The sequence below is a fragment of the Leptodactylus fuscus genome, chromosome 7 (genome assembly GCF_031893055.1).
Source record: "Leptodactylus fuscus isolate aLepFus1 chromosome 7, aLepFus1.hap2, whole genome shotgun sequence".
Lineage (NCBI taxonomy): Eukaryota > Metazoa > Chordata > Amphibia > Anura > Leptodactylidae > Leptodactylus > Leptodactylus fuscus.
The window spans coordinates 16,604,304-16,631,363 of record NC_134271.1 but is presented as its reverse complement, the minus strand read 5'-3'; the positions used below and the strand labels follow the sequence as shown (position 1 = coordinate 16,631,363).

Sequence of the window (27,060 nt, the reverse complement as noted above, 5' to 3'; positions counted from 1 at the left end):
ACAGTATACAAGTATATATTATACTACTATACTAAAATATTACATACTACTAGACTACACTATTATAGTATATCAATATATAGAGTTTATATGATGTAGTAAATCTGATATTACATTATAGATGTATTATAATATTACAGTATATACAGTATAACCCTATATAATATTACAGTATATACAGTATATATAGTATAACCCTATATAATACAGTATATACAGTATATATAGTATAACCCTATATAATATTACAGTGTATACAGTGTATATAGTATAACCCTATATAATATAGTATATACAGTATATATAGTATAACACTATATAATATTACAGTATATACAGTATATATAGTATAACACTATGTAATATTACAGTATATACAGTGTATATATCGTTCAGTATATCTGCAGCCTGTACACGACACCTCCTATATACAGCATGGATAGCGGCTGTCAGGCTTAAGATCACGTGACCGCAGAGAGTGACATCGCCTCCACCAATCAGCATCAGGCTACGTCCTTGCGTCATTCTATGTTTAGCCAATCGGTGAGGTCTTGGTTGAGCCGTGCCTGGTCGGGGCTGAGGAGCAGGAGTGTGGCGAACTGAGGCGGCTGGTAAGCGGGTGTGAGACCGGGGTGCAGGGCCGGTAACGGGCGGTGGACTAATGAGGAGGAGGGGGGCAGAGGCTGAGGACCGGAGCGGGACCGGGTTAGTGGGAGCCCCGGGTCGTGTCAGAGAGAAATGCTGGCAGCGTCATGTGTAGGCCGGAGCCGGGAGACACGCTGTACTGCATTGCCAGCTGCCCGAGCCCTCCCTGCGGGCGACACCCTGCCCACATTCCCCACAGGGGCCTCCTGCTCCCCCGACATGTGCCCACAGCCAGAACATGGGCCTGCTGCTCCCCTGACATGTGCCCACATTCCCCACAGGGGCCTCCTGCTCCCCCGACATGTGCCCACAGCCAGAACGTGGGCCTCCTGCTCCCCCGACATGTGCCCACAGCCAGAACGTGGGCCTCCTGCTCCCCTGACATGTGCCCACAGCCAGAACATGGGCCTCCTGCTCCCCTGACATGTGCCCACAGCCAGAACATGGGCCTGCTGTTCCCCTGACATGTGCCCACAGCCAGAACATGGGCCTGCTGCTCCCCTGACATGTGCCCACAGCCAGAACATGGGCCTGCTGTTCCCCTGACATGTGCCCACAGCCAGAACGTGGGCCTGCTGCTCCCCCCCCCGACGTGTGCCCACAGCCAGAACATGGGCCTGCTGCTTCCCTGACATGTGCCCACAGCCAGAACATGGGCCTGCTGTTCCCCTGACATGTGCCCACAGCCAGAACGTGGGCCTGCTGCTCCCCCCCCGACGTGTGCCCACAGCCAGAACGTGGGCCTGCTGCTCCCCTGACATGTGCCCACAGCCAGAACATGGGCCTGCTGCTTCCCTGACATGTGCCCACAGCCAGAACATGGGCCTGCTGCTCCCCTGACATGTGCCCACATTCCCCACAGGGGCCTCCTGCTCCCCCGACATGTGCCCACAGCCAGAACATGGGCCTCCTGCTCCCCTGACATGTGCCCACATTCCCCACAGGGGCCTCCTGCTCCCCCGACATGTGCCCACAGCCAGAACATGGGCCTCCTGCTCCCCTGACATGTGCCCACAGCCAGAACTTGGGCCTGCTGCTTCCCTGACATGTGCCCACAGCCAGAACATGGGCCTCCTGCTCCCCTGACATGTGCCCACAGCCAGAACTTGGGCCTGCTGCTTCCCTGACATGTGCCCACAGCCAGAACATGGGCCTGCTGTTCCCCTGACATGTGCCCACAGCCAGAACATGGGCCTGCTGCTCCCCCCCGACGTGTTCCCACAGCCAGAACATGGGCCTGCTGCTCCCCCCCGACGTGTTCCCACAGCCAGAACATGGGCCTGCTGCTCCCCTGACATGTGCCCACAGCCAGAACATGGGCCTGCTGCTTCCCTGACATGTGCCCACAGCCAGAACATGGGCCTCCTGCTCCCCTGACGTGCCCACAGCCAGAACATGGGCCTGCTGCTTCCCTGACATGTGCCCACAGCCAGAACGTGGGCCTGCTGCTCCCCTGACATGTGCCCACATTCCCCACAGGGGCCTCCTGCTCCCCCGACATGTGCCCACAGCCAGAACATGGGCCTCCTGCTCCCCTGACATGTGCCCACAGCCAGAACATGGGCCTGCTGCTTCCCTGACATGTGCCCACAGCCAGAACATGGGCCTGCTGTTCCCCTGACATGTGCCCACAGCCAGAACATGGGCCTGCTGCTCCCCCCCGACGTGTTCCCACAGCCAGAACATGGGCCTGCTGCTCCCCCCCGACGTGTTCCCACAGCCAGAACATGGGCCTGCTGCTCCCCTGACATGTGCCCACAGCCAGAACATGGGCCTGCTGCTTCCCTGACATGTGCCCACAGCCAGAACATGGGCCTGCTGCTCCCCTGACATGCGCCCACAGCCAGAACGTGGGCCTGCTGCTCCCCTGACATGTGCCCACAGCCAGAACGTGGGCCTGCTGCTCCCCTGACATGCGCCCACAGCCAGAACGTGGGCCTGCTGCTCCCCTGACATGCGCCCACAGCCAGAACATGGGCCTGCTGCTCCCCTGACATGTGCCCACAGCCAGAACGTGGGCCTGCTGCTCCCCTGACATGCACCCACATCCCCTACAGGGGCCGCCTCCTCCCCTTATATATGCCCACAGCCTCTACTGGGACCTCCTATTCCCTTAACATGTGCCCACTTGCACTAATAGTCATACTAAGGACACGGACCTGGTGCTTACCCCTTACTTAGTTTTATGGTCTATTATTCTATAGAACATTGATTTCTATCCTTTGCATCCATCAAGTGTTTATGGTGCCATACTGTCCTTTGTTTGCAGGAAGATGTACCTTGGCGGCCCCACCATAGGGATGTGTTGTTTCGCCCTTGTTTAACTTTGACCAAGAATGGCACAGTAGTTCTAATCTAAGGGGTTTTTTGGTTATAGGTTCCTGTTCATTGCTTTGTGGCCCTATACCCTGCACTAGCGGCAGCAGCTGTCATGTTAGCGGTCCCTGTAATCCTACACATCACTCCAGCACATATGCTGCATGACATGTGTGAAGTTATTAATAGGGTTGGGACTGGCACAGCGGGCATACATGACCTCGGCTCTTGTTGTTGTATGGTATTTATGACTATCAGTGTCCTAAGTACAAATACAACCGCCATAGACTGCATGGGCATCAGATCCGGCCACTCACCATGGTTGGCACTACATTGACTCTGCAGTGACTTTCTGATGTCAGCTAAAATAAGGCGACTCCAAGTGTATGGAAGTCCTTGAGTTGTCCCCTTTTCTGTTGTTGCCAACTTTGCTTTATTTGTTCTCAGCAAATCTGAGTGGTGCTATGTTCAGCTTTTCAAGGCTCCTGAATGGCTGCACTGGTTCTTAGTGGTATGAGTATATCTCCTGCTTCAGTATTAGGTACTTGGGTTGCTGACGGGTCTGCAAAATCTCCTGTCACTGATCCTAGACTGAAGTGGCTGCCAACAGGGAGCAGTAGCTGGCACTCCATCACACAGCACTGAGGAGAGAAGATTTTGGTGCAGTGTTATTCGGCCCCCCGGGACGCTCCGTCATGTTCCTACATGCCTGGAGATGTAACTTAATGACAGCTGGGCGGCCATAGAGTGCGGGGCTTTAAATAGTGCCGACTCATCATCAGACAAGGCGGCTGCTTTACTCCAGACACGTGGAGCTTCCTGCCGGGTAACACTGCTTCTTTGTTTGCATGGAAAGTCTCTCTGTAGCCGTATACAGTGATAGGTGTTATATACACCCTCATCTGCTCAGCAGAGCACTCTGGGTTCACCGCTACGGGAACTTGTTTTTCCAGGAACCTTATAATGAATAGTGCTTTAATTTTTAAATCTGTTTTATGAGGTTCTCACCCTGGTTCAGTTCTCTGCAATTAAAACACTGACATTTACATCCACATTCTACAGATCCAATATTTCCGACAGCAGAGGGTTTGTTAGATTTCGATAATCCTTCGTAGACACAGTATACATGTCTCTTTCCTTCACACATCCTACAGTGTATCTGTGAGGCCCATTTAGTTTAGTGCAGTTATCGGCACTCAAGCTGCTGTGGAACTACAACTCCCAGCATGCACGTCTGCCTTCGTGTTCTTAGAACCCTCATAGAAGTGAAAGCAGTAGGTGGGGGCTGTAGTGTCACAACACTTGGAGTGCTGAAGGTTGCTGACCCCTGGATTGTTTAAACTGGATGTGATTACAGTGTTAGGGCTAGTTCACACGTGAACTGCCCGCGCGGGTTTTGACACAGAGAGAGACGCGGCGAGCCGCGTCTCTCTCTTGTCAAAACCCGCCCGCCGCGACCATCGCTGTCGCGGCTTAACCCTCTGCTGTCGGCTCAAATGAATGAGCCGACATAGGAGGGAGCTGCCGGGGGCGGAAGCCGCGCGGCTGAGCCTGCGCGGCTTCCGCCTGAAGAAAGGACATGTCCTTTCTTTTCTCCGCTAGCAGCACCTCGCCGCTAGCGGAGAACAGAAGCCCGGCGGTCTCCATAGACTACCATTATAAGGGGAGGTTTTGGACGCGAAATCCGCTGTCAAAAACCTCCCCTTATACTCACGTGTGAACTAGCCCTTATATGGTTGCTGCTATACTTCTAGTCCATGGTGCATGGACAGGTGAAGCACGTAGTTGCGGTAAACCTGTGTTTTTGTTTTTTCTTCTCTAAAGTTTTGGCCAGAGGTTATGCCTGGTTCACATCTGTGTTGGTGTTCCGTCTGGGGAAGTCCCCCTCGAACGGAATACCAAATGCAATTGCAAGCAGTGTGCCAGTGAAAGCACATGGACCCATAGACTATAATGGGGTCCGTGTGCTTGCCGCCAGATCTCCGCACAGAACATGCGGACGGGAAAGTAGTTCACAATCTACTTTCCTGTCCGCATGATGATATTCTATGGGGTCCATGTGCTTTTACAGCACAGCGCTTGCAATTGCATTTGTATTCCATTTGGGGGGGTCCCCATGTAGACTCCCCCGGACAGAATCCAAACACTGATGTAAACAAGGGCTTAGCCCAGTTTTACCCTGGAAAGTCAGTCCTTGTATTCTCCAGACTTACAAACAGCTTAATGGAGCGGAGTTGGTTTGGTCTGGTAAATCTGGTCAATGTATGGACTGTCTTTACCAGCCCCAACTGGCCCATGTGAAGAATGGGGCAAACTAGTTCTTAGACTCCATTAGTCAGACTGAAGTGGTATGTATGGTTGATTAAGGTGCAAGTAGATGGTTTAGCCTTCTATTTCTGCCTCCCGACACTGTCTTGATCAGAAGAGTGATGTCCCCCAGTACTATGTGGTATTGTATGTCAGTGGGGCATGTACTGAACACTGCGCTAGTGACCGTGACTTGTGAATAAGCCATAATTTCTGGATTGTACAGCAGGTAAATATCCCTAACTATGTCCGTCCCTTCCCCTTTCCCCCCAGGCCGATAGTTCTAGATGCTTCTGAGCGGCCGTGTCATTGCTGTTGTCTGGTTTGTGTCCCAGGGACAACCTCGGCCTGTGGGATCAGCTGCAGAGATTCAGCTGAATCATCAAGAGGCAAATCCAGTGCCGAGGGCCAGAAGGGGACCGAACTTTGGGGGATGTTCTCTTTATTTTCAGGGGAAAACAACTTTGCCATACTTCTGCATGAATAGAACGCTGGAGTGAAAAAGAAAGCGTCACACACTGAGGAATGGTAGAAAGTGTATATACAACTCTGAGAAGTTTGGGTTACCCTTGGCGGTTACTGGGGGGCGGCGGTTATAACTTATGTATAGAATAGGAGGTTACACATTGAGATTTTGGTGTAAAATGTTCTTAAAGGATCCTTTTCCCTTCTTTTGGAACTAGATGACGTATTAGTTGCAAATAATGTTCCGTGTGTCCGGAATATCAGTGTATTATACTGAAGGGAATGGGTGAGTAATGGGATCAGTGTTGGTACCGACCACATCAAAGGCTTCCCTGACCACACAGGGTTGTTTGTAGTCCATGGCGATGCCCAGGAACGGTTTGTACAAAACAGTAGGCAAGTTTTATTCAAGATAATCACTATTTTGCTTGTTAATGCAAAAAGCAAAACGTTGCAAAAGTTGACACTCCCTTTAATAAATGAAAAGCTGTCACGTCATGGCTCTGCAGTGCTGGCCTTGTACCAGGTCATGGCCCTATCATGAGAATATAAATGAGTCCCGAACAGGTTGGACGGGTCCTTGTGCTATCCACACGCTGTGTACATTACGCCGTCATGCCTGAGCTGTATCCCGCACACGTCTTTTGTGCCCTGGATGAGGATTCGGGTTGCGGCTTCTTTGGGAGCGGCTTTTTTTTTTCCATAACCTGAAATAATCATTTTTCATACTCGGTGCCGTCTTGGTGAGCTGTGGCTGTAATAGACGTCTTAAGAGAGATTGCTCGAGATTGTACGGCTGGTCGTCTTTGAGCTGTGGCTTAAATTTAAGTAACCTGAGATTTTTCTGTTTCTTCTACAGTAAAGCTGACAACTGCTGGAGCGCCCATGGAAGGGAATAAACATGCAGGTGATAAGAAAGGTGAGCTGCAGCTTATAATATAATACAATATGGACTTTCATTTGTATAAGGGTGGGTTCACATCTGCGCCCGGTCTCTGCTTTCAGGTTTCCGTCTTCTGCCCAAGAAACTGGACAGGAGACGGAACCCGGCGGTCACTTTTCAAACCCATTCACTTGAATGGGTTTGCAAAGTGTCCCTCCATGAGCGTTTTGTGGCGAAACGTATATTTTTTTAACCGGACGCAAAGTTGGACCTGCAGGACTTTGTGTCCGATTCAAAAAATGTTTTCGCCGCGGAGACTACAAAACGCGCACGGGTGGACACTGACTGCCGGGTTTCCGTCTCCTATCGGCAGAATACGGAAACCTGAAAGCGGAGACCGGGGCGCCGATGTGTACCCGCCCTAAATTATTGCTGTACGTTGCATTGAAATTCAGCTTGTCGACAACGGTAGCCTAAAAATACAACTTGAAAAACACAAAACAGATGGGTTTCTTGAATTGCCTGAAAGTTCAAGCAAGGACTGACGGATATAAGCAACTGCTACTTTTTCCTGCGGCGACTTTCCGTTTATGGAGAAGTTTTCATTGCCGTTACATGTGAGAGGGGTCGGCCAGGATTTCGAGCAGCCCCTGTAAAAGAGAATTAAAATTACATTGCTCCTCTGTCCCATTTCCCTAATGCCATGAGACTCACGTGATCACTGAGACCAGTCACGTCACTCACATCACCATCAGTGCGACCACTGATTGTGAGGCTCGTATGACCTGCTCCATGCTGCCCCCCATTGGTAATAGTCTGCAGATGCTGACCAATCTCCTTTATTAAAAGCTTGTACATGTGCAGAGCAATCTCCAGACTTTGCATTGGCTGCACTCTTCCTTCTGTGGGCCCATACTATACTTCTGTGTCTCTGATTTCATACTGAGTATTTAGCAATACTGCATTACCAGAAACGCTCCCCTACAAAGTATTGCTTCCAAGGGAGAATCCATTGCACAAAAGGGCGGTGCATAGGGTGCCAATGACTTTGCAATATAACGCCATATGTATTGCGTGTGTCCCTTACTGATTATATGCCTCAACCGCTGCTGAACTACTTATACACCCTGCATTGCTTTTTGTTGATTCATTGCACCAGAGCCATTGTTTCATGCTGAATATTTCCGTGCATGTGAAGGAATCTGTAAAATTTCCAGCTTTTCAGTTTTCTTAATGCATTTTGCAGATGGGCCTGAATGGAGGGGGGAAGTGTAATTGAACGTTTTTGGTTCCATTCCTAGTTTTGGCTGCAACAAAAGTTACAAATGAAAAGTCTAACCCTTGAGATCTGGTGATCACCGCTGATGTTTCTATTTTTGTCAACAGAAAAACTAGCAGATCAGATAATGCAGAATCCTCAGGTCCTCGCTGCCCTTCAGGAAAGACTTGACAGCGTCTCTCAGACACCATCAAGTTATATTGAAACGTAAGTCATTGGGGATGTAGCTTTATAAAACTGGAGAGCACAGACGGACAATTCGACAGTTACCCTGTTAATTCACTACCCCTATATCGCCCACCTAGTCTCAGCATTGTACAACAAGGTACACACCATTTAATCTAGTGGTCTGTCTTATGTACAACCTCCAGATGACACAACTGTACCCTAAAATACGTCACCCCAGATCTCTCTGGAGTATGTTTGGGTTTTTTTGATGCGAGGGGTGGTGATTTTGAGCTGGTAAATTGCAACTTAATGGTTTTTCTCTTTGCCCATACAGTTTACCAAAAGCAGTGAAGAGACGGATCAATGCTCTGAAGCAACTTCAGGAGAAATGTGCACACATAGAAGCGAAATTCTACGAGGAGGTGCACGAGCTGGAAAGAAAGTATGCAGCCCTGTACTATCCCTTGTTTGAAAAGGTATGTAAGTAGTAAAACATCTCAATCATAGGTCATCAGTATTAGATCACTGGGGTCTGACACCCAGGATCCCTCAGATCAGCTATTTGAAGTGTCACAAGCCATAGGATGCCACGTTCATTGCTCAAATGGCATGGCAAGCCTATTCAAGTGAATTATAACGGAGCTGCGATGCCAATCCAACATTGTAGATGATCTATATGGGCCCATACACATAGCTGTAGTTTATGCGACTGTGTCCAGTCCTGTATGCACAAGTTATTGAGCAAATTGTCTGTTTTTGCAGTTCTGTCCAGTCATTCTAGTGCATGGGTCAGTGAAAATCACAGATGGCGCACAGATACCAGTCCATGTGGCGTCTGTTCTGTTTTCACTGACCCATACTCTACACATGGAGCTGAAATAAGGAGGCCGCAGTATTCAACTGAACATGCCAGTCTCTACAAACAGCTGATCTATAGGGATGTTGGTGCTGGACCCCCACTGATCTGATATTGGTGACCGAGCCTACAAATAGGTTTTAAAGGGATCCTATAACTCAGACAGAATTTTTTTCTATGTAGCACGTCAGAATAGCCTTAAGAAAAAGGTTATTCGTCTCCTATCTTTCGTCATCTTCTCTGCGCCGCCGTTCACCTACAATCCCGGTTCTTGATGGTATGCAAATTAGCTCTCTCGCCGCACTGGGGGCGGGCCCCAGCGCTCAGACAGCACTGGGGGCAGCCCCAATGCTGCGAGAGAACGCTCTCCAGCGCCGCCTCCATCTTCTTCAGCAGAGTCATCTTCAGCCTTGAGCAGAGTAGACTGCGCATGTGCAAGCGGCCATTTTATCGTGGCCTGTGGGCATGCGCAGTCTGCTCTGCCCAAGGCTGAAGATGACTCTGCTGAAGAAGATGGAGGCGGCGCTAGAGAGAGTTCTCTCGCAGCATTGGGGCTGCCCCCAGTGCTGCGAGAGCTAATTTGCATACCGACAAGAACCGGGATTATAGGCGATCGGTGGCGCGGAGAAGATGACGAAAGATAGGAGACAAATAGCCTTTCTTAAGGCTATTCCGACATGTACCTAGAAAAAATTCTGTCTGAGTGAAAGGATCCCTTTAAATATTTTAGTCCCGCAAAATCCTTTTAAGGCCAAAACGTGTGTATTTGTAAAGTGGTATTCCAGCCAGAAACTTTAATTTCCTATCGGTTTGGACCCCCACCGCTTTCCATATTCCCCATTCGGCTCAGTTGCATACCTACATGCATTAAGAATAGCAATAATAGCAACAAAAGAAAAGTCTACAAGGTTCTTATCGGGTGAATTTTGTTTCCAGAGGAGAGTCGTCGTCACAGGAGAGGAAGAGCCCACAGACGCAGAATGTGAATGGCACAGCGGTGGTGAAGAGGACGACAAAGACAAACTATCAGTAAGTAGCCAGAGAGTAGTGTTACTGAGTAAGTGGCACGCCGCCATGTCATATACAAGTCTGGCCTTTATTTCACTATTCACCATTGGGCAGCAAGACCTGTAAATCCCAAATGTAAAATTTCCCTTGCATATTGTGATTTCGGTGTAAGTCTTCTGTTCTTCTCTCGTTCTGGCAGAATTTTAGTAACCCTTGCTGTGACTTCCGATTACTGTTCTCTTTATTTAGCTTTGTGGTAAATTCTCATGTCAAAGCAGAAGTCTGTTCTGCAACCAGAGCTGATAAACAACCTTCCATGTGTACATCTTCCACAAGAGAAAAGCTCCTCAAGGGTTAACCTAAGAGGGTTGTCCTGGTTCATTAACAAATCTGCCATTGGCATGATAGGGGTTACAAAGACAGACAGGGAGGTAATTCGACTCTCCGCACATGACCCTATTTATTTTCTATGTACTATCACTAATTGTGAATATGGGAAGAATATGCAAATCTGTCTCCCATGATGTAAATAGGGAGACAGTGCCTCATGGGAGACAGATTTGCATATTCTTCCCATGATCCCTCACAGTGGAGCGTAAATGGCTTAATAAGACTCCACACACCTACATGGTGGTTTCTCCCTAAGAAGTGACAATATCCCCTTAACCTTATTATGAATAGTAGTAATATGACCCATTAAAGGGATCCTATCATTGGATACCCTTTTTTTCTGACTAACACATAGGAATAGACTTAAGAACGGCTATTCTTCTCCTACCTTTAGATGTCTTCTCCGTGCCGCCGTTCGGTAGAAATCCTGGTTTTCATTGGTATGCAAATGAGCTCTCGTGCAGCACTAGGGTCGGTTCCCGGTGCTCAAACAGCACTGAGGGTGTCCCCAATACTGCGAGAGAACTCTCCAGCGCCGCATCCATCTTCTTCTGGAACGGCCTCTCCCTGCGTTGTCTTCTGTCCTGGAGTTCAGTCTTGTAGGCATGCGCAGTCGGCTCTGCCATCGGGCCTCAGGCAGAGCAGACTGTGCATGCCCGGGCCACAAGAAAATGGACACTTACACCAACTTATTGTATAAGTGGCCATTTTCTTTTGGCCCAGTCTTGTGTACAGGGCTCATTTCTTCAAGCGTATGGATCCTCCCAGTTTTCTCTGCTTGGACAGATCGATAGAGAATTATAGGGGTTGACCAGGAATTGCCCCAACCCCTGTTAAGGCTGGGGACGGGGGTTGTGTAAAATAAAAAATAAAAACCCACTCTCCGTTGTCCCTGGTGCTCCGTTGTCTTCTGCCGGTGTCCATTTGGTCTCCTCTCAGATCCTTGTTTCTGGTAGTACTGCACCCCACTAGACTGCTGAGACCACTCAGTGGCCTCCAAGGTCCCTGGGGAACAGTATTTTTGGCAATGAGGTGCAGGTGACCAGGGACAGGTGAGTGTGCTTTTTTATTTTTACACATCCACCGACCTCCATTTTACATTTCCTGGACAAGCCCTGTAAGTGTGGCAGCTGTAATTATGTTGGCCAGTCTTTCTAAAACTCAGTTTTTATGTTTTGTTTCAGGAAGATGTAAAAAAGAAAATGAACATATCAGATGCACCAAATACAGAAGACCCCAAGGGTATCCCAGACTTCTGGCTCACAATATTTAGGAATGTAGACATGATCAATATATCTTTGCAGGTAAGAAACCCCAAGTTTATTCCTCGCTGAAATCCATTGTACTCTATTTGGACACTCCCTCTGGAACCTGTTGGGCACAGATTTCACAGATCTTGACTTCTGATGTTCACGAGACATTTCAGAAGGCCTGTACAGTGAGTTTTGCCATATATTCAGAACGTGTGTGGGTTATGGTGATAAAATCCCCTGTTAAATGGGTTTTCTGGAATATATTGACCACCGATCCTTGTGTATGTCATCAATATCCGGCCTGGGCCTCCTCTTAGTGAAGAGTCTGTGGCACTCAGGAGTAGACACATGTACACTATGCCATTACTGTTAATGTTACTGTAGCTCTCCCCTACAGGAGAGCTGCATTACCTCTGCCTGCCACTAGGTGGAGTATGGACCTGTGCCTATTCTAGAGCCCCACAGACCACTCAATCAGCTCAGGGGTGGTGGGGCTGAAAGTTGGACCCCTACTAATCTTATTTTAAAGGGGGTTTCCAGACTTATCAGTGGGTGACCTATCCATTGGATTGGTCATCAATTGAAGATCAATTGGGGTCTGACCCAAGGGTTCCCCTGATGAATTAGCTTTTTGGGGAGACTTCAGTATTTGGGTGAGCACTTCAGCCTGTTCACAGAAAACCCATCACAGCTATGTACATTTTATAGTGTGGCTGTGCTTGGTATTGCAGCTTTGCCCTATTCACCGGAATGGGAATGTGCTGCGAATAGGCCATTCAACCGACGAACGTTAGGCCTCGTTCACATCTGCGTCGGTAATCCGATGACCGCGTAGCCCCCCCCCCCCCCCCCCCCCCAGTGTGCGTACAGGAAAGTAATTCAGTCTACTTTCCTGTCCGCATGACTCATGCGGAGCTCTTGCGGCAAGCACACGGACCCCATTATATTCTATGGCAACGGTGCCCAATACGTCGATCGCGATCTACCGGTCGATCGCAAAAGATGATGGCTCTGGAGATGACTCTCAGCCTGCGCTGTGAACAAGCACTCCAGACACTTGCAGGCCAGGCAGCAGGAGCTCCGGGGGATGATGCGCTCCCCACTCTTAGGGATGGAGGGAGCAGCCGGGGTGCTGCTTGTTCACAGCGCAGGCTGAAAGTCATCTCCGGACACTGGCAGGCGGGGCCGCCGCAGCCCTGACAGCGAACGAGTGCAAGGCCCTTGCACTCATTCGCAGTCAGAGCTGCGGCGGCCCGGTCTGCCATTGTCCGGAGATGACTTTCAGCCTGCGCTGTGAACAAGCAGACACCGGGGATCCCTGGGCGGCCACAGAATGCCGCTGTCTCCTGCTCTCACGCTCCGCACACAAGAAGTGGGTAGTAGATCTTTTGATTTGGTCAGTTTATAAAGTAACTCACATGCTGAAAAAATGTGAGCACCCCTGTTCTATGGGTATCCGTGTGCTTTTACTGCATACCGCTTGCAATTGCGTTCGGTAGTCTGTTTGGGGAGGGGGGGGTCCCATGTGGACTTTCCGAACGGATTACCAACGCAGATGTGAACGAGACCTTACTTGTCCTGTGAAGCCTAAGGAATGCAGCCACCACAGCTGATCTGCAGGGTTCTTGGGTGTTGAACTTCACTGAATTTTAATTGGTTACCTATTATAAAGATGGCTCATACATTGATAAGACCTGGGAAACCTCTTTTAAATATAGGGCTTTACTATTAAAGTCCATAAAAACTTCTTAAATGTATACTTTTTTCCCCTGTAGTTATTCACAGTTTTGTTCTTCCTACAGGAATACGATGAGCCAATATTAAAACACTTGCAGGATGTAAAGGTGAAATTCTCTGAGCCAGGTCAGCCAATGGTGAGTGGTCAGGACTTTCTATGACATGACTTGGCACATTGTATATAGATATAAGTAACAATCTTCAAGGGCTTTTTAACATGACCGGCTGTGACTTATAAGATTTGTCGTCCCTTGGTTTTCAGTCTTTCACCTTAGAGTTCCTCTTTGAACCTAATGAGTTTTTCACTAACACTGTCCTGACAAAAACCTACAAGATGAAGTCTGAGCCGGACTCTACCGATCCCTTTTCATTCGAGGGCCCTGAAATCGTCGATTGTGACGGGTAAGCTATTTTACAACTGGGGATCACTAAGTATTGATCGGCTAATTTGATCACACAAATAAAGGTGAAATCCAGGTTTCCTTCGGCATGCAAATGAGTTCTCTCGCAGCACTGGGGGCGGTCTTCAGCGCTCAAACAGCCCTGGGGTCGTCCCCAATGCTGTGAGAGCGTCGCCTCTATATTCTTCAGGAGCGGGCTCTCTGCGCGTCTTCTTCCGGAGCTGGGTTCAGATATCTAGGCCTCAGGCAGAGCTGACTGCGCTTGCCCACGGCCACAAGAAAAATCTCCTCTTGCACAGTAAGCGGCCATTTTCTTGTGGCCTGTAGCAAATGGGCTGTCCTTCACCATCACACACAACACTGATTATATAGGTAATATGTAAGTCACACGGGTCTTCTTCCTGATAACAGGTGCACTATCGACTGGAAAAAAGGCAAGAATGTTACAGTGAAAACCATCAAAAAGAAGCAGAAGCACAAGGGACGTGGCACCGTACGGACCATAACAAAACAAGTTCCCAATGAGTCCTTCTTCAACTTTTTCAGCCCAATCAAAGGTAAATTTCCCCTCCAATTTTCTAGACTTAAGACTTGAGTTATACAACAACTTTGGCTGTGATTCCTGTTGTGTGGCCATAGATCGCTGAGTTGATGTACTAGATTCTGATGATAGACTTCCTTGGGAAAGGAGTCTGTCACCAGGGTGTAGGATATTAAACTAGTAACACAGGTCTGAATGTAACTCCTTTTTTTTCCCCATGAGGATTGGCGCCTCCATTGCCGAGGTATTCATTTATTTCACAATATGCAAATGAGCCATCTTGAGCTCCAAATTGCTACTTTCCCACCCTCCTTCCCTTCGTTAAGTCATGGGGCCAGAGAGCGATACTGAAAGGTCACCTAGCGCTATGTTCTTGTGCTATGGTCAGCTTATCAGTTTGGAGCAATGAAAGCACCCTCCATGCTCCAGACTGCTCAAATTGTGAAATAAATGAATATTTCTGCAACAAATTTTCATGGGTAAAAGGGCATTAGGTCAGGCTTACCCGCATGTATATGTGTTGCTGGTTTAGTAGGCTGCACGTGGCGACAGACTCCCTTTAAAACTAAACCAGCCGCAGTGCGTTGTAAGTGATGTTATTGACTCCTGTCCATGGCCGTCCTGGGGACCTTTGTTAGGCCCCGGCTGCCATTGCTGCACATCACAGCTGCATTGCCGGTGTGTCAATAGGTTTACAGACGGAGCTTCCTCTGTTTGTAAAAACTATGCAAATACTGTGGCGTCTATAGCTCAGCCGTTGCGATCACAGCTGGTTCTTATTCTGGGTGTGTGTTATTTCGGACATCTGCTGCCGCAGGAGTTGGCCCCCTGATATGTATGGCACAGAATGGGAAGGGGTTAGAGCAGGGGTAGGGAACGTACGGCTCTCCAGCTGTTGCAAAACTACAACTCCCAGCATGCATACAGGCTCTGCTGTTCTGGGAACTCCCATGGAAATGAATGGAGCATGCTGGGAGTTGTAGTTTCACAGCAGCTGGAGAGCCAAAGGTTCCCTACCCCTGGGTTAGAGAGTCACCCTAGTGCACTTTACTTCTATGCCCCTTCCATTTCTACTATCTTCAGTGTATGTTTTTCTATTATCTATGTGTAAGTTACATTACATAGATTCTTCTCATATATTTACATGTACACGTTGTGATGTAACTTTTTATTTATTCCCCCCCAGTATCGGGAGATGGAGAAGAATTGGTAAGTGAGAAATGTCCATGATATGAGCGATATGGAAAGTGGCGATTAATTCAGCGTCTCACAGACAACTCAAGTCAATCTTTGCTTTTCCTTACAGGATGAAGAGATGGAGAACTCCTTAGCAGCTGACTTTGAGCTCGGCCACTTTTTCCGGGAAAGAATAGTCCCACGAGCTGTTCTGTATTTCACCGGAGAAGCCATTGAGGACGAGGACAGTGTATGTGACAGATCTTTTTCCATTTACTGCACCTACTAAAGGAGCTGTTTTCTGGCAATGAGCCAATTACTTTCCTAGGAGTCCTATCAAGAGTTATTTCTGCCCCAAATTATATTCACCTATATATCACATATCTCCGCTTCTCTGCCATATCCTGCTCTCAGGGAAGGTTTTATAGTTTTATGGATCCTCCCATGTGTGACCACAAAAATAAATGGTTCACAATAGGGTGATTTGGAGAGTCCATTCATTCAGTTATGTACCCAGTGATGAGCAGGGCTGGACGTGGCTATAGTTAAAGGGGTTTTCTGGGACCAAAATAGGCTTGACCTATCCTGAGGGTTAGGTGACTAATATCAGATCGACGGGGCACCCCCACCAATTAGCTGTTGAAAGCAGATGTAATACTTGGGTGAGGAGGGTTGGTTCACATCTGCTTTTGTATTCCATCCAGGGAGAGTTCGTATGGAGACCCCATAGACTATATTATAGATGGTGAACTACTATCCTGTCCGCACGATTCCTGCGGAGATCTAGCGGTAAGCACACAAACCCCATTATAGTCTATGGGGTCCGTGTTCTTTTACTGCACCAGCGCTTGCAGTTGTGTTTGGTATTCCATTCACGGGGTCTCCATGCGGACCGCCCCGGACGGAATCCACACGCTGATGTGAACAAGGGCTTAGAAGCTATTCCACTTCACTTATTAGTTGCATTGTTAATGGCGCTCAGTCCCAATTATTTATATGAGACTAAACTGCATGTAAGCGAGCACAGCCACTATGCAATGCAGTGAAGAGGCCTCTGCGCTTGTACATTAAGCCACCACCTCGTGTCATATGTAATTGGTTGTTTTGGGTTATAGCTGCCATACTGCTGTAGAATGTTTTCTGTGAAAATTAATAGATTTTTTTTTTCTCTTTTCAGTTTGAAGAGGGGGAGGAAGGAGAAGAGGAGGTGAGCTTACCTTTCATGTATACTCTTGAAGATGACCTGTCCACTTTCCTGCTATGTGTATTGTCATAAATACTTGTATTACATATGAAGTGATTCTAGTATCTTTCTAAAATGCCTTGTGATGTTCCTCTCTTGTTCCTCCTGGAAATGTTTCTATAAAACGACAACTATATGTTATTGGTCAGTGCTAGTGCTGGCCGTGCAAGACTGTAGGGAAACCGCCCTTTGTGAGGACTGAGACAATCAATATTCTAAAATATTGAGGAGTAACGGAGCAGTAGTACAATGCATTGTCATCTCATGGGAAATGCAACACACATGTCTGGAGAGATGGCAGGTCCCTGTATAAAGGGACTTTCCAAATTCATCACAAGTACCACCCCTAACCACTCTAATAGAAGGGGAAGTTCTGTGTATTTGAACCCCTACTCCTCTATCAAAGGGTTTTTGTTTGAGACTTGCCTATTGGTGACCTCTCCTGGTTATTGGCTACCCACCCATTTGATCCTTAGAATAGGTCATCAGTATCTGATTGGTGGGGATATGGTACCCAGGGCCTTCACAGATCAGCTGTTTTAAGAGGCCATGTTACTCAACACATATAGCAGCTGCTCAGTCCCATTCAACCGAGCTGCAATAACAAACCCGGCCACTATACAACGTGTGGCGCTGTGCTTCAGTGAAGAAGCCTCTTCAACCAGCTGATCTGTAAGGCCCCAGAATCTGATGATTGACGTATCCGAAGAGGTATCTAGTAACCCCGCTGTAGGAGGAGGCATCAATGGTTTCTATTCCATGGAATTGATGATTTTCCTGACTTTACCTTCTGGACATTGGTTTTCATGTCTGTTCTGATTTTAGGAGATGGAAGGAGAAGAAGAATGTGAGGAAGATGAGGATGAGCCAAATGCTGATAAAGTAGGTTCTGCCAAGCCGTGATCATCCCATTACACCTGAGCTGTGACCTGTAATATGTAATGGACAGAGCTGATAATATACAGGAATGAGCGGCGCCTGTAGAGTAAATCTGTATAACCTGTCATGTCTCCATAGCTGCATATAAACGCTCAGCACAATTGGCCATAGCCCGACCCATAATATATGGACTACAGTGTACAGCACCTTCAGGCTCCTTGTAGACAAGGTGGGGCCAAATCTGACTAGCCGGCCCCGAGCATTCATCCTAAATGTGTGAAATTCTCTTCTCGTGGACAGTCATTCTCTAATCCAACTAATCGGCTCCCGTATGTTCAGCACCAGCATGTGCTTTGTACTGCATGAGTCGCCTAGCTGTGAGCCGTTTACTGCCTTGTCCATTTGGGGGCGCTGTCTGAAATCATGAACGTCTAAATTTTTGTTGTAATCGGTCTGTAGGGCAGAACTATACCAAACAAAAAATGGCCTGTACTATGCCCATCTCTTCAGACTCCTATGTGGTTACCTATTGATGTTGTCACACTGCCATTCAGAGCTGAACTCAACTTGCAGATTTATAGAGGTTCTGCCATTTATAATGTATGTACATGAGCAGGAAATAGCAGCTGGAAATGGAGGCCGCAGAAGTCACATTGTAAATACATGCAGCAACTTTCCAAATACATGATCACCAGCAGAATAGTGAAGCGCAGCTCTGGGGTATAATACAGGATGTAACTCAGGATCAGTACAGGATAAGTAATGTAATGTATGTACACAGTGACTGTACCAGCAGAATAGTGAGCGCAGCTCTGGGGTATAATACAGGATGTAACTCAGGATCAGTACAGGATAAGTAATGTATGTACACAGTGACTGTACCAGCAGAATAGTGAGCGCAGCTCTGGAGTATAATACAGGATGTAACTCAGGATCAGTACAGGATAAGTAATGTAATGTATGTACACAGTGACTGCAGAATAGTGAGCGCAGCTCTGGAGTATAATACAGGATAAGTAATGTAATGTATGTACACAGTGACTGTACCAGCAGAATAGTGAGCGCAGCTCTGGAGTATAATACAGGATGTAACTCAGGATCAGTACAGGATAAGTAATGTAATGTATGTACACAGTGACTGTACCAGCAGAATAGTGAGCGTGTCATGTAAGAATGAGCAGACCTCATCAGAAGACAATATAATGGGTTATATGTAGGTGTCTGGTCAGACGTTGCGGCATCTTTCGGGTCCCAGTAACACCAGATGACTAGAAGTTCTCCATATTGTGTTTCTTTGGTGTAGTTCTGCCCATTTGACTAGACTCATCTGTCTGATTTGATCACAGATTTTTTTCCCCTCCATGTTCGCTTTGATTGATCTCTTCCATTTTTTTTTTTCTGTTTAGGTGTAATTTTTTTTCTTGTTTGTCATTCATACAATCCTAGGTAAGGTGGATCGCCATTTGTGTCGTCCCCTCCTCTCTGATTTTCTTTCTTCCTCCTTTGTCCTCTATCACCCGTCACAATCGCTCATCCAGCTTTGGTGGGGTCTTAGTGGGACAATCTTCCTTTTGCCAGTTTACTTTTTTTTTTTGTTTTTGTTTGTTTTTTTGTTTTTTTTTGGGGGGGGGGTTTCGCTCTGTCTGCTGCTTGTGGCCAAAATCTCTGTTCAGTTTTTGTTACTTTATAGCAAAATTATTGTAAAGGCTTGGAAATATCTGCAAAAAACTGAGGGCTTCTTGTACAAGGTACTATCCTGTAACCTTTTAGTATAGTCTTGTCACAGTTAGTCTTCGAGATCTTGGCCTGCAGGGGTCATTCCTGTATATGCATAGAGGTTGGAGTTGGTATATACACATCCGTTTGAGGAAAATGATGCCTCAGTCAGCTTTGACCGAGGCGTCGGAGGGGTTAATGCCCCTGATTGGTGTGGGCACCGACCGGGGGCATTAGCGCTGGGTGCCTACTGTATAACACAGTAGACACCCAGCAGCTATGGCGGCCGCCATAGTTAAACACCCGGCATCTGCCAAACTAGTATGGCGGATTTCAGGAAGGGGTTAAAGGCTGTGTTTTTCTAATGCTGGACATCCCCTTTAACAAAGCGCTTCAGTAAAATAGAAACAGATCATCCGAGCGCAGGTTTGCACAATTTCTTTACCTGAAATTGGTGACTGTACATTATAGGTTCGGGCAATTTATCGGAAAATATCCCAAACCGGCCATTCATCCGGATAACGGGCGTGATTTTCGTGCATGCCGGTTATCCGGGTACAGTTATTACAAGGTTTGCGAGCTTTTATCTGCAATTTTGTTAGGTCCGATGAGTTACTCGCCTGTACTCTGGTGCTGGTCTTGGTCTGATTGTCCGCCAGTGCTGAGGCCTGTGATTGGGCTACGCCGGTCACCTAGTGTCCTGACGAAAGGACGCAGGCCTGGTGAGGTCATGTGACGCTTAGGCCCAATCACCGGTTTCAGGAGTCCCTGACGTCATTTAGGAGACTGGAAGAGGACCAGGAGAAGTGCCAGAGTACACGAGAGGTTTCCTCACCTCTCATGGACCCCCTATAGCCACGGTAGGGAACCTTTGGCTCTCCAGCTGCTGTGAAACTACAACTCCCAGCATGCTCCACTCACTTCCATGGGAGTTGAACCATTTCTTCGCTAATTTCGAAGTATGCTTCATGTCACTGTTGTGCAGGAACACTATGCTATCCTTTTCTTACACATAGCACTTGAGTGTACAAAGTAACTCATCTTGTAGGATACTCTCATGTAGCTCACCAGTATGACCACCATCGATCCTGGTCAAGTATCCAACGCCATTGGCTGTGAAACATCCCCATATCATCAGGCTTCCTCCACCAAACTTGACAATTCCTTGCTCCCCTTTTCCATTATTTCTTCTAGACCAGGGGTAGACCTTCGGCTCTCCAGCTGCTGTGAAACTACAACTCCCATCATGCTCCATTCACTTCCATGGGAGTTCCAAGAATAGCAGAGCAAGTGTGCATGCTGGGAGTTGTAGCTTTGCAACAGCTGGAGAGCCGTACGTTCCCTACCCCTGCCCTACAGGTTTAAGGTTACAGCTATTTTGTGCTCATGCGACCTGTCCTGGCAGTGTCCCCGTTTCTACAGATGTGACGTCTCCAGCGTACTAACTAACCAAAGTACTTATCCTAACCAGCCTGTCCGTGTGCTCACTGTGCAGCCTGTGCTCTGTCTACCTGGCGCATAATCCCTTAAACACCATATTATAGTTCACCTAGAGAAGGAATCCACCGGCATAGGAGCAGTAAATACATTGGGCAGACTTAGCAGCCCTGTCTTAAAGAATGTCTTGCCCAGTTTTAGGCAATATTCCTTTAAGTGCCGCATTGGCTGATGATGGATGATAAATATGATGTTTTGTCTAAGTTTATACCAAGTATTTGTTGGCTTAAGTATTAAGTAGCGCAACTTGGTGTAAAATGTGATATAATAAACTGCATGCCCTGGACAAAGGGACATAAATGTGGTGCACAGCACTTAGGCCTGTTTCATTTTTGGCATAAATTAAGCCAGATTTCTGGCTCGTTGGCTTAGTAACAGAGGGATTTCAGGTCTGAAGGCTGCAGAATTGTGAACACAATGGAGGACTATTCTCTGCTTCAGAGCTCAAATCTCTAATAAAATCTGTAATGCAGCTCTAGGGTATTAAGCAAGCTGTAACTTTAGGACAAGTTCAAGGCAAGAAGTGGCACAATATACGGGCAGTATAGTGAGTGCAGCTCTGGAGTATAATACAGGATAAGTAATGTAATGTATGTACACAGTGACCGTACCAGCAGAATAGTGAGCGCAGCTCTGGAGTATAATACAGGATGTAACTCAGGATCAGTACAGGGTAAGTAATGTAATGTATGTACACAGTGACTGCACCAGCAGAATAGTGAGCGCAGCTCTGGAGTATAATACAGGATAAGTAATGTAATGTATGTACACAGTGACTGCACCAGCAGAATAATGAGCGCAGCTCTGGAGTATAATACAGGATAAGTAATGTAATGTATGTACACAGTGACTGTACCAGCAGAATAGTGAGCGCAGCTCTGGAGTATAATACAGGATAAGTAATGTAATGTATGTACACAGTGACTGTACCAGCAGAATAGTGAGTGCAGCTCTGGAGTATAATACAGGATGTAACTCAGGATCAGTACAGGATAAGTAATGTAATGTATGTACACAGTGACTGCAGCTCTGGAGTATAATACAGGATAAGTAATGTAATGTATGTACACAGTGACTGTACCAGCAGAATAGTGAGTGCAGCTCTGGAGTATAATACAGGATAAGTAATGTAATGTATGTACACAGTGACTGCACCAGCAGAATAGTGAGCGCAGCTCTGGAGTATAATACAGGATAAGTAATGTAATGTATGTACACAGTGACTGTACCAGCAGAATAGTGAGTGCAGCTCTGGAGTATAATACAGGATGTAACTCAGGATCAGTACAGGATAAGTAATGTAATGTATGTACACAGTGACTGCACCAGCAGAATAGTGAGCGCAGCTCTGGAGTATAATACAGGATAAGTAATGTAATGTATGTACACAGTGACTGCACCAGCAGAATAGTGAGCGCAGCTCTGGAGTATAATACAGGATAAGTAATGTAATGTATGTACACAGTGACTGTACCAGCAGAATAGTGAGCGCAGCTCTGGAGTATGATACAGGATGTAACTCAGGATCGGTACAGGATAAGTAATGTAATGTATGTACACAGTGACTGTACCAGCAGAATAGTGAGCACAGCTCTGGAGTATAATACAGGATGTAACTCAGGATCAGTACAGGATAAGTAATGTAATGTATGTACACAGTGACTGCACCAGCAGAATAGTGAGCGCAGCTCTGGGGTATAATACAGGATATGTAATGTATGTACACAGTGACTGTACCAGCAGAATAGTGAGCGCAGCTCTGGAGTATAATACAGGGTATAACTGTACCAGCCCCCTACCAGCGTGTGTTGCCTGAGGTCCCTGTATTGTGACTAGAGATCTTATACATCTCTGTATGATGTGTCTTATGATTGGGTTTCTAATGTTTCCATATTTATCACTTTCTTCCTCCCAGAAAGAAGCAGTCCAGCCTGCCGAGTGCAAACAGCAGTGATGGAAGATGGATGCATTTCTAGAGCGAAAACCTTTCCAAATATTCAGGATTCTACCGTGCTGCAGCATATTTTTACGTCGAGGCTTAACTTTTTTATGCATGTTTATACTTTTATTTTTATTTTGTTTTTGTTCCCCCATTTTTTTATTCTTTTCCTCTCTCACCTTTGTAGCCTGATCTCTACAGATGTATTCTTAGAACTCTTTGGTCTTGTTGGGTGCCGGTGGAGCAGAAGCACAGTCTAAGTCTACATTCTGTCTCTTGTTTTTCCTTTTTATTTTTCTTACACTTTACACTTTTTTTTTTTTTTGGATTATTTTCCTTGGATTACGCAGCTACTTTATGAACTAACCAAATGTTAAAAAAAAAAAAAAAAAAAGACAAAAAAAATGATTTCCAACACTTCCTGTATTGGTCTGCAACCTAGTGCCCTACAACTGTTTCGATGACTGTTCCTAGCATGTGTCAGGACTTGCTGGGAGTTGTAGTTCTATCCACAGATGGAGAGCCCACGTTTGCAGACCATTGGCTCGCACCATGGAGGCGCCTAGTTTAGTTTTTACTGTTATTGGCCTTACAGAAGCAAGAGGCACGCTGTACCTCAAGCCTCGGTAATGTCACTGGCTGCCATGTTGGTTCTTCAGTCCTTTTTGGATCTCTTCCCCTTTCCTAGTTTGTTCACTGTAACTTGCTATGGCCGTAAAATTTGGACCTCCAGATCTCTCTCCTTGGTATGCTTATAGCCATTCGCTTGCTTTGCTGTAGCTTTGGGCAATGTCGGGTCATTTGCGTACCAAGAGGAAGGAGGTCTTAAATTTTCTGAACCAGGATCTCCCAAGCCATGGTGGGATAGTATTCCTTCGTACATGGAGACTCCCATCATGTCCTGTGTCCTTGGACCGTTGTGTAGCGAGATCGAGCACCTCCTCCATTACTGCTGTATCCCCAGTGGAGGTACCGCTCCTGTGCAGGACCCCTTTAATTCAGATTAGGGTATACCGGTGTCCTCCATTGGTTGTAGACAAGGAGCACAGATAAATATGTCTGAACGTTGAAACCTTGAAAGTTTATACTTGTTCTACTTATTTAACTTGTAAAAAGTATTTAAGATGCAATAAAAATTAACCTGTCTGATCCAGATATTTATAGCTCACATAGAGGGAAATGTAGCAATAGATACAGACATCTTTATGCTTTCGGTCAGGCAATCTGCCCCAATTCCCCCATTTACATGGACGCTTGGCCTAGTATGCCTTTGTTACAAATGGGGAAAAATGTCTCGGCCTCCAAACTCCTGAAATCAAATGGATCGAGCAGACGTCCAATCCTTACTGCCCCCAAAATCTGCTGCAAGAGGAGTCGGAAGACCCCCTTACCCATTAGATGTTCAACCAGTCCCAGGTTTGGCTGACCTGCATCTAATGTGTATGGCCAACTTTGCACCCCCTGGTTTTATCACACACGGTGTCTGATTGGGTTTTGCTGGGTGACTTTCTAGTGGTGTTAAAGGGGTTGTCCTGGATAAGTAACAGGTTGTGTCTGGTATTGTAGCTCAATTGCAAAGTGAAGGGAAGTGATTTGCAATACCAGGTTCAGCCCCGGGATTGGAGGGACCTTGTTTTTGTTCCTGAGCAATCCCTTTAATTAAGATGCATTTATAGGGAACCTTTGCGTAGGCTCGGAACGATTAAGCCGCCAGCACAATATCATGTAGATGAGGTTTAGCCAAAGAACATTCATTTATCTGCACAGTGCAAATACGCCCCATGCTGCCGAACTCCGCTCCTTGGTAATATATACTTTCTTCCGTATTGATAGAGAGAAGGAAGCTTGGTGTTCATGAATCGTGTCCAGAGAACTGTGCCCTAGTAACGCCTGGGTTGTTGTATAATATCCATGGAGAACAAGACGACAGTTCAAATCTTTCCAACTTTGGTTACATTTTTTTTTTTTTTTTTTTTTGGTCCCCCTCTAGTCAATAGAGATGTCCTCCAATAATCCAGGATGGAAATAGTTTCCATTGACTTCAGAGTTTTTTTTATTGCTGCATCCAAAAACTTGCAGCGACTTGTAACTTTTTGCCTGCAGACATCATTGCATGACGCTGCAGAAGATCTAGTGATCCTGGGGCCGGGGTTACATGGGGCAGACGCCCTGCAGACCCCTCCTGCTTTCAACTTTTGCATTGCAGAGGTGTAAACCCCCCCCATATATATATAAAAAAAAATTTATTTATTTTTTTTCCCTTTTGCTCAGCTTGTGGATGAGATTTGGATAAATGTCATCTACTATGCTGTTACTGTACAGTGGCTACCTGGCTGCAAGAAAGCCCAGTGTGACCACAGCCTTAAAGGGGTTTTCCTGGTCAAGAAATTGAACTTGGCCCCGTCATTTCTGGCGTGTCGAGAAGAACAGGCAGAGAATCATGCAAGAAGCAATAATACCCCCAACCTATTGTGAGTCTCTGGTAAATTAAAAAGGTTTACCTGCTAAACAATCCCTTTAACTATTATGAGCTTGCATAAGCTGCCCATAAAGGGGTGAGCAAGCAGTTCCCCGGCTCCCGGAACCAATCTTGGTGCCAATTGACAGACAGGGCATTCTTTAGGATATTTCTCATGGCCATGTGTAGTTATGGGCTGCAGGTCACTGATCAAAGATTCACGTTTTACATGTGCAGACGGTGCAGGAATTGCGCTGACGCTCGCGCCAACTGTGGTCGTAAGACTGCAGAGATCTATTGGGTGCCGCAGGTGGTCAGGGCTGTGGCAGTCCCTGCATTCTGGGTGAGGGTCCCCTTATTCACACACTGTACGCATTGGGTTCTCCCTTATATGAAGGGTGTTGTCTTCAGCCCCTGATAAAGTGCTGCTTCTTACATCTGGTTTAGAATCTGCTGGTTTTGTTATTTTTATTTTTTTTTGCAGGCTTCATTATTTATTGATTTGTCACCGTTTCTTACAACGTTTCTTTTGTGTTTAGAATTTCTCATTTTGTTTCTAAAGGACAACGTCAAGAATATTAATAAAGCGAAAACGAGAAATGACTGAACCTTATTGTGGATCTGGGTTTTGTTTTTTTTCAGAAAATGTCATCTAGAGGTAAAAGTATAAAAAAAAAAACAAACAAAGACTGGAATATAGGTCTCATAGTTAGAGATGGGCGAGTAGTATTCGATTGACTACCTCGCTGTCATAGGAATTCGTGTAAGCGGCCGATCACCAAGGGGTCAAGCGCATCGAATATTCAGCCGCTTACATGCATTCCTATGGCAGCGAGGTAGTCGATCAAATACTACTCGCCCATCTCTATTCATAGTATTTTATAAAGGGATTTTCAGGTCCCTAAGCAATGAATTAGGTCATCGTTATCAAATTGGTTGGGGTTGAACACACAGACCCTGTCACAATCCATTGTTTTGGTCTTGCTCCTATCTAATGGGTGCAGGGAGGCAGATACAGGCGCCATCACTACAGTATACAGCACTCCTTACATTGTATACTGCTTGTGGTCCATAGAGGATGGTGCCCGGAACTGCAGCCCTGATCTCATTCACTTGAATAGGAGAAGAGCAGCTTCAGGCTGTGCAGCGGCTTCAGCAGCTACTGGATGGGCAGTACGTCTCATTCAAGTAATAGGAGCAGTGTAGCAGCCCCATGCACCACATAGTGGTGGTTCCAGTGAATTGCAGTGTTGTTCCTAGCGTTGCATGCTCTACCTGTTTACTAGCAGCTTCTGCAGGCTGCCACAACAGCTGATCTATGTGGGGTACGGGTGTCAGCCCCCAACAGTGTGTGTGGGGGGAAGGGGGTTGGCTTGCCCCTTTAAAGGGATCCTATCATTAGATTTTTTTTTATTTTTTTTTCTGACCAACAAGTAGGAATAGCCTTAAGAAAGGCTATTCTTCTCCTACCTTTAGATGTCTTTTCCGCACCACCATTCTGTAGAAATCTGGGTTTTCTTTGGTATGCAAATGAGTTCTCTCGCAGCACTGGGGGCGTCCCCAATGCTGCGAGAGAAATCTCCAGCGCCGCCTCCATCTTCTTCTGGAGTGCCCTCTCCCTGTGTCTTCTTCCAAACTGGGTTCCAATCTTGTAGGCCCCTGACAGAGCTGACTGCACATGAGAGGGCCACAAGAAAATGGCTGCTTACACCAGCTTACTGTGTAAGTGGCCATTTTCTTGTGGCCCGGGCATACACAGTCGGCTTTGCTCAAGGCCTAGATTGAAAGCCAGGATGGAAGAAGACACAGGGAGAGGGCGTTTCTGAAGAAGATGGAGGCGGCAATGGAGATTTCTCTCGCAACATTGGGGATGCCCCTAGTGCGGTTTGAGCACCAAGGACCG

The 27,060-nt window shown here is 46.8% G+C and overlaps 1 protein-coding gene across 2 annotated transcripts; it reads left to right on the top strand.

Moving 5' to 3' along the window:
- Positions 1-535: 535 nt before the first annotated feature.
- NAP1L4 (nucleosome assembly protein 1 like 4) lies at positions 536-25,746 on the top strand. Of its 2 annotated transcripts, XM_075281206.1 has the most exons (15): positions 536-611; positions 6,593-6,652; positions 8,003-8,102; positions 8,398-8,539; positions 9,856-9,948; positions 11,502-11,621; positions 13,373-13,444; positions 13,570-13,709; positions 14,120-14,265; positions 15,436-15,458; positions 15,556-15,675; positions 16,603-16,632; positions 17,494-17,550; positions 18,954-18,993; positions 22,676-25,746. In XM_075281206.1, the coding sequence occupies exons 2-14, from the start codon at positions 6,619-6,621 to the stop codon at positions 18,957-18,959; spliced, it is 1,083 nt and encodes a 360-aa protein (XP_075137307.1). In that variant the 5' UTR covers positions 536-611; positions 6,593-6,618; the 3' UTR covers positions 18,960-18,993; positions 22,676-25,746. The 2 variants fall into 2 exon arrangements, with proteins under 2 accessions (XP_075137307.1, XP_075137306.1); XM_075281205.1 differs by lacking the exon at positions 18,954-18,993 and having other exon boundaries at positions 22,676-25,745.
- The last annotated feature ends 1,314 nt before the right edge of the window (positions 25,747-27,060 follow it).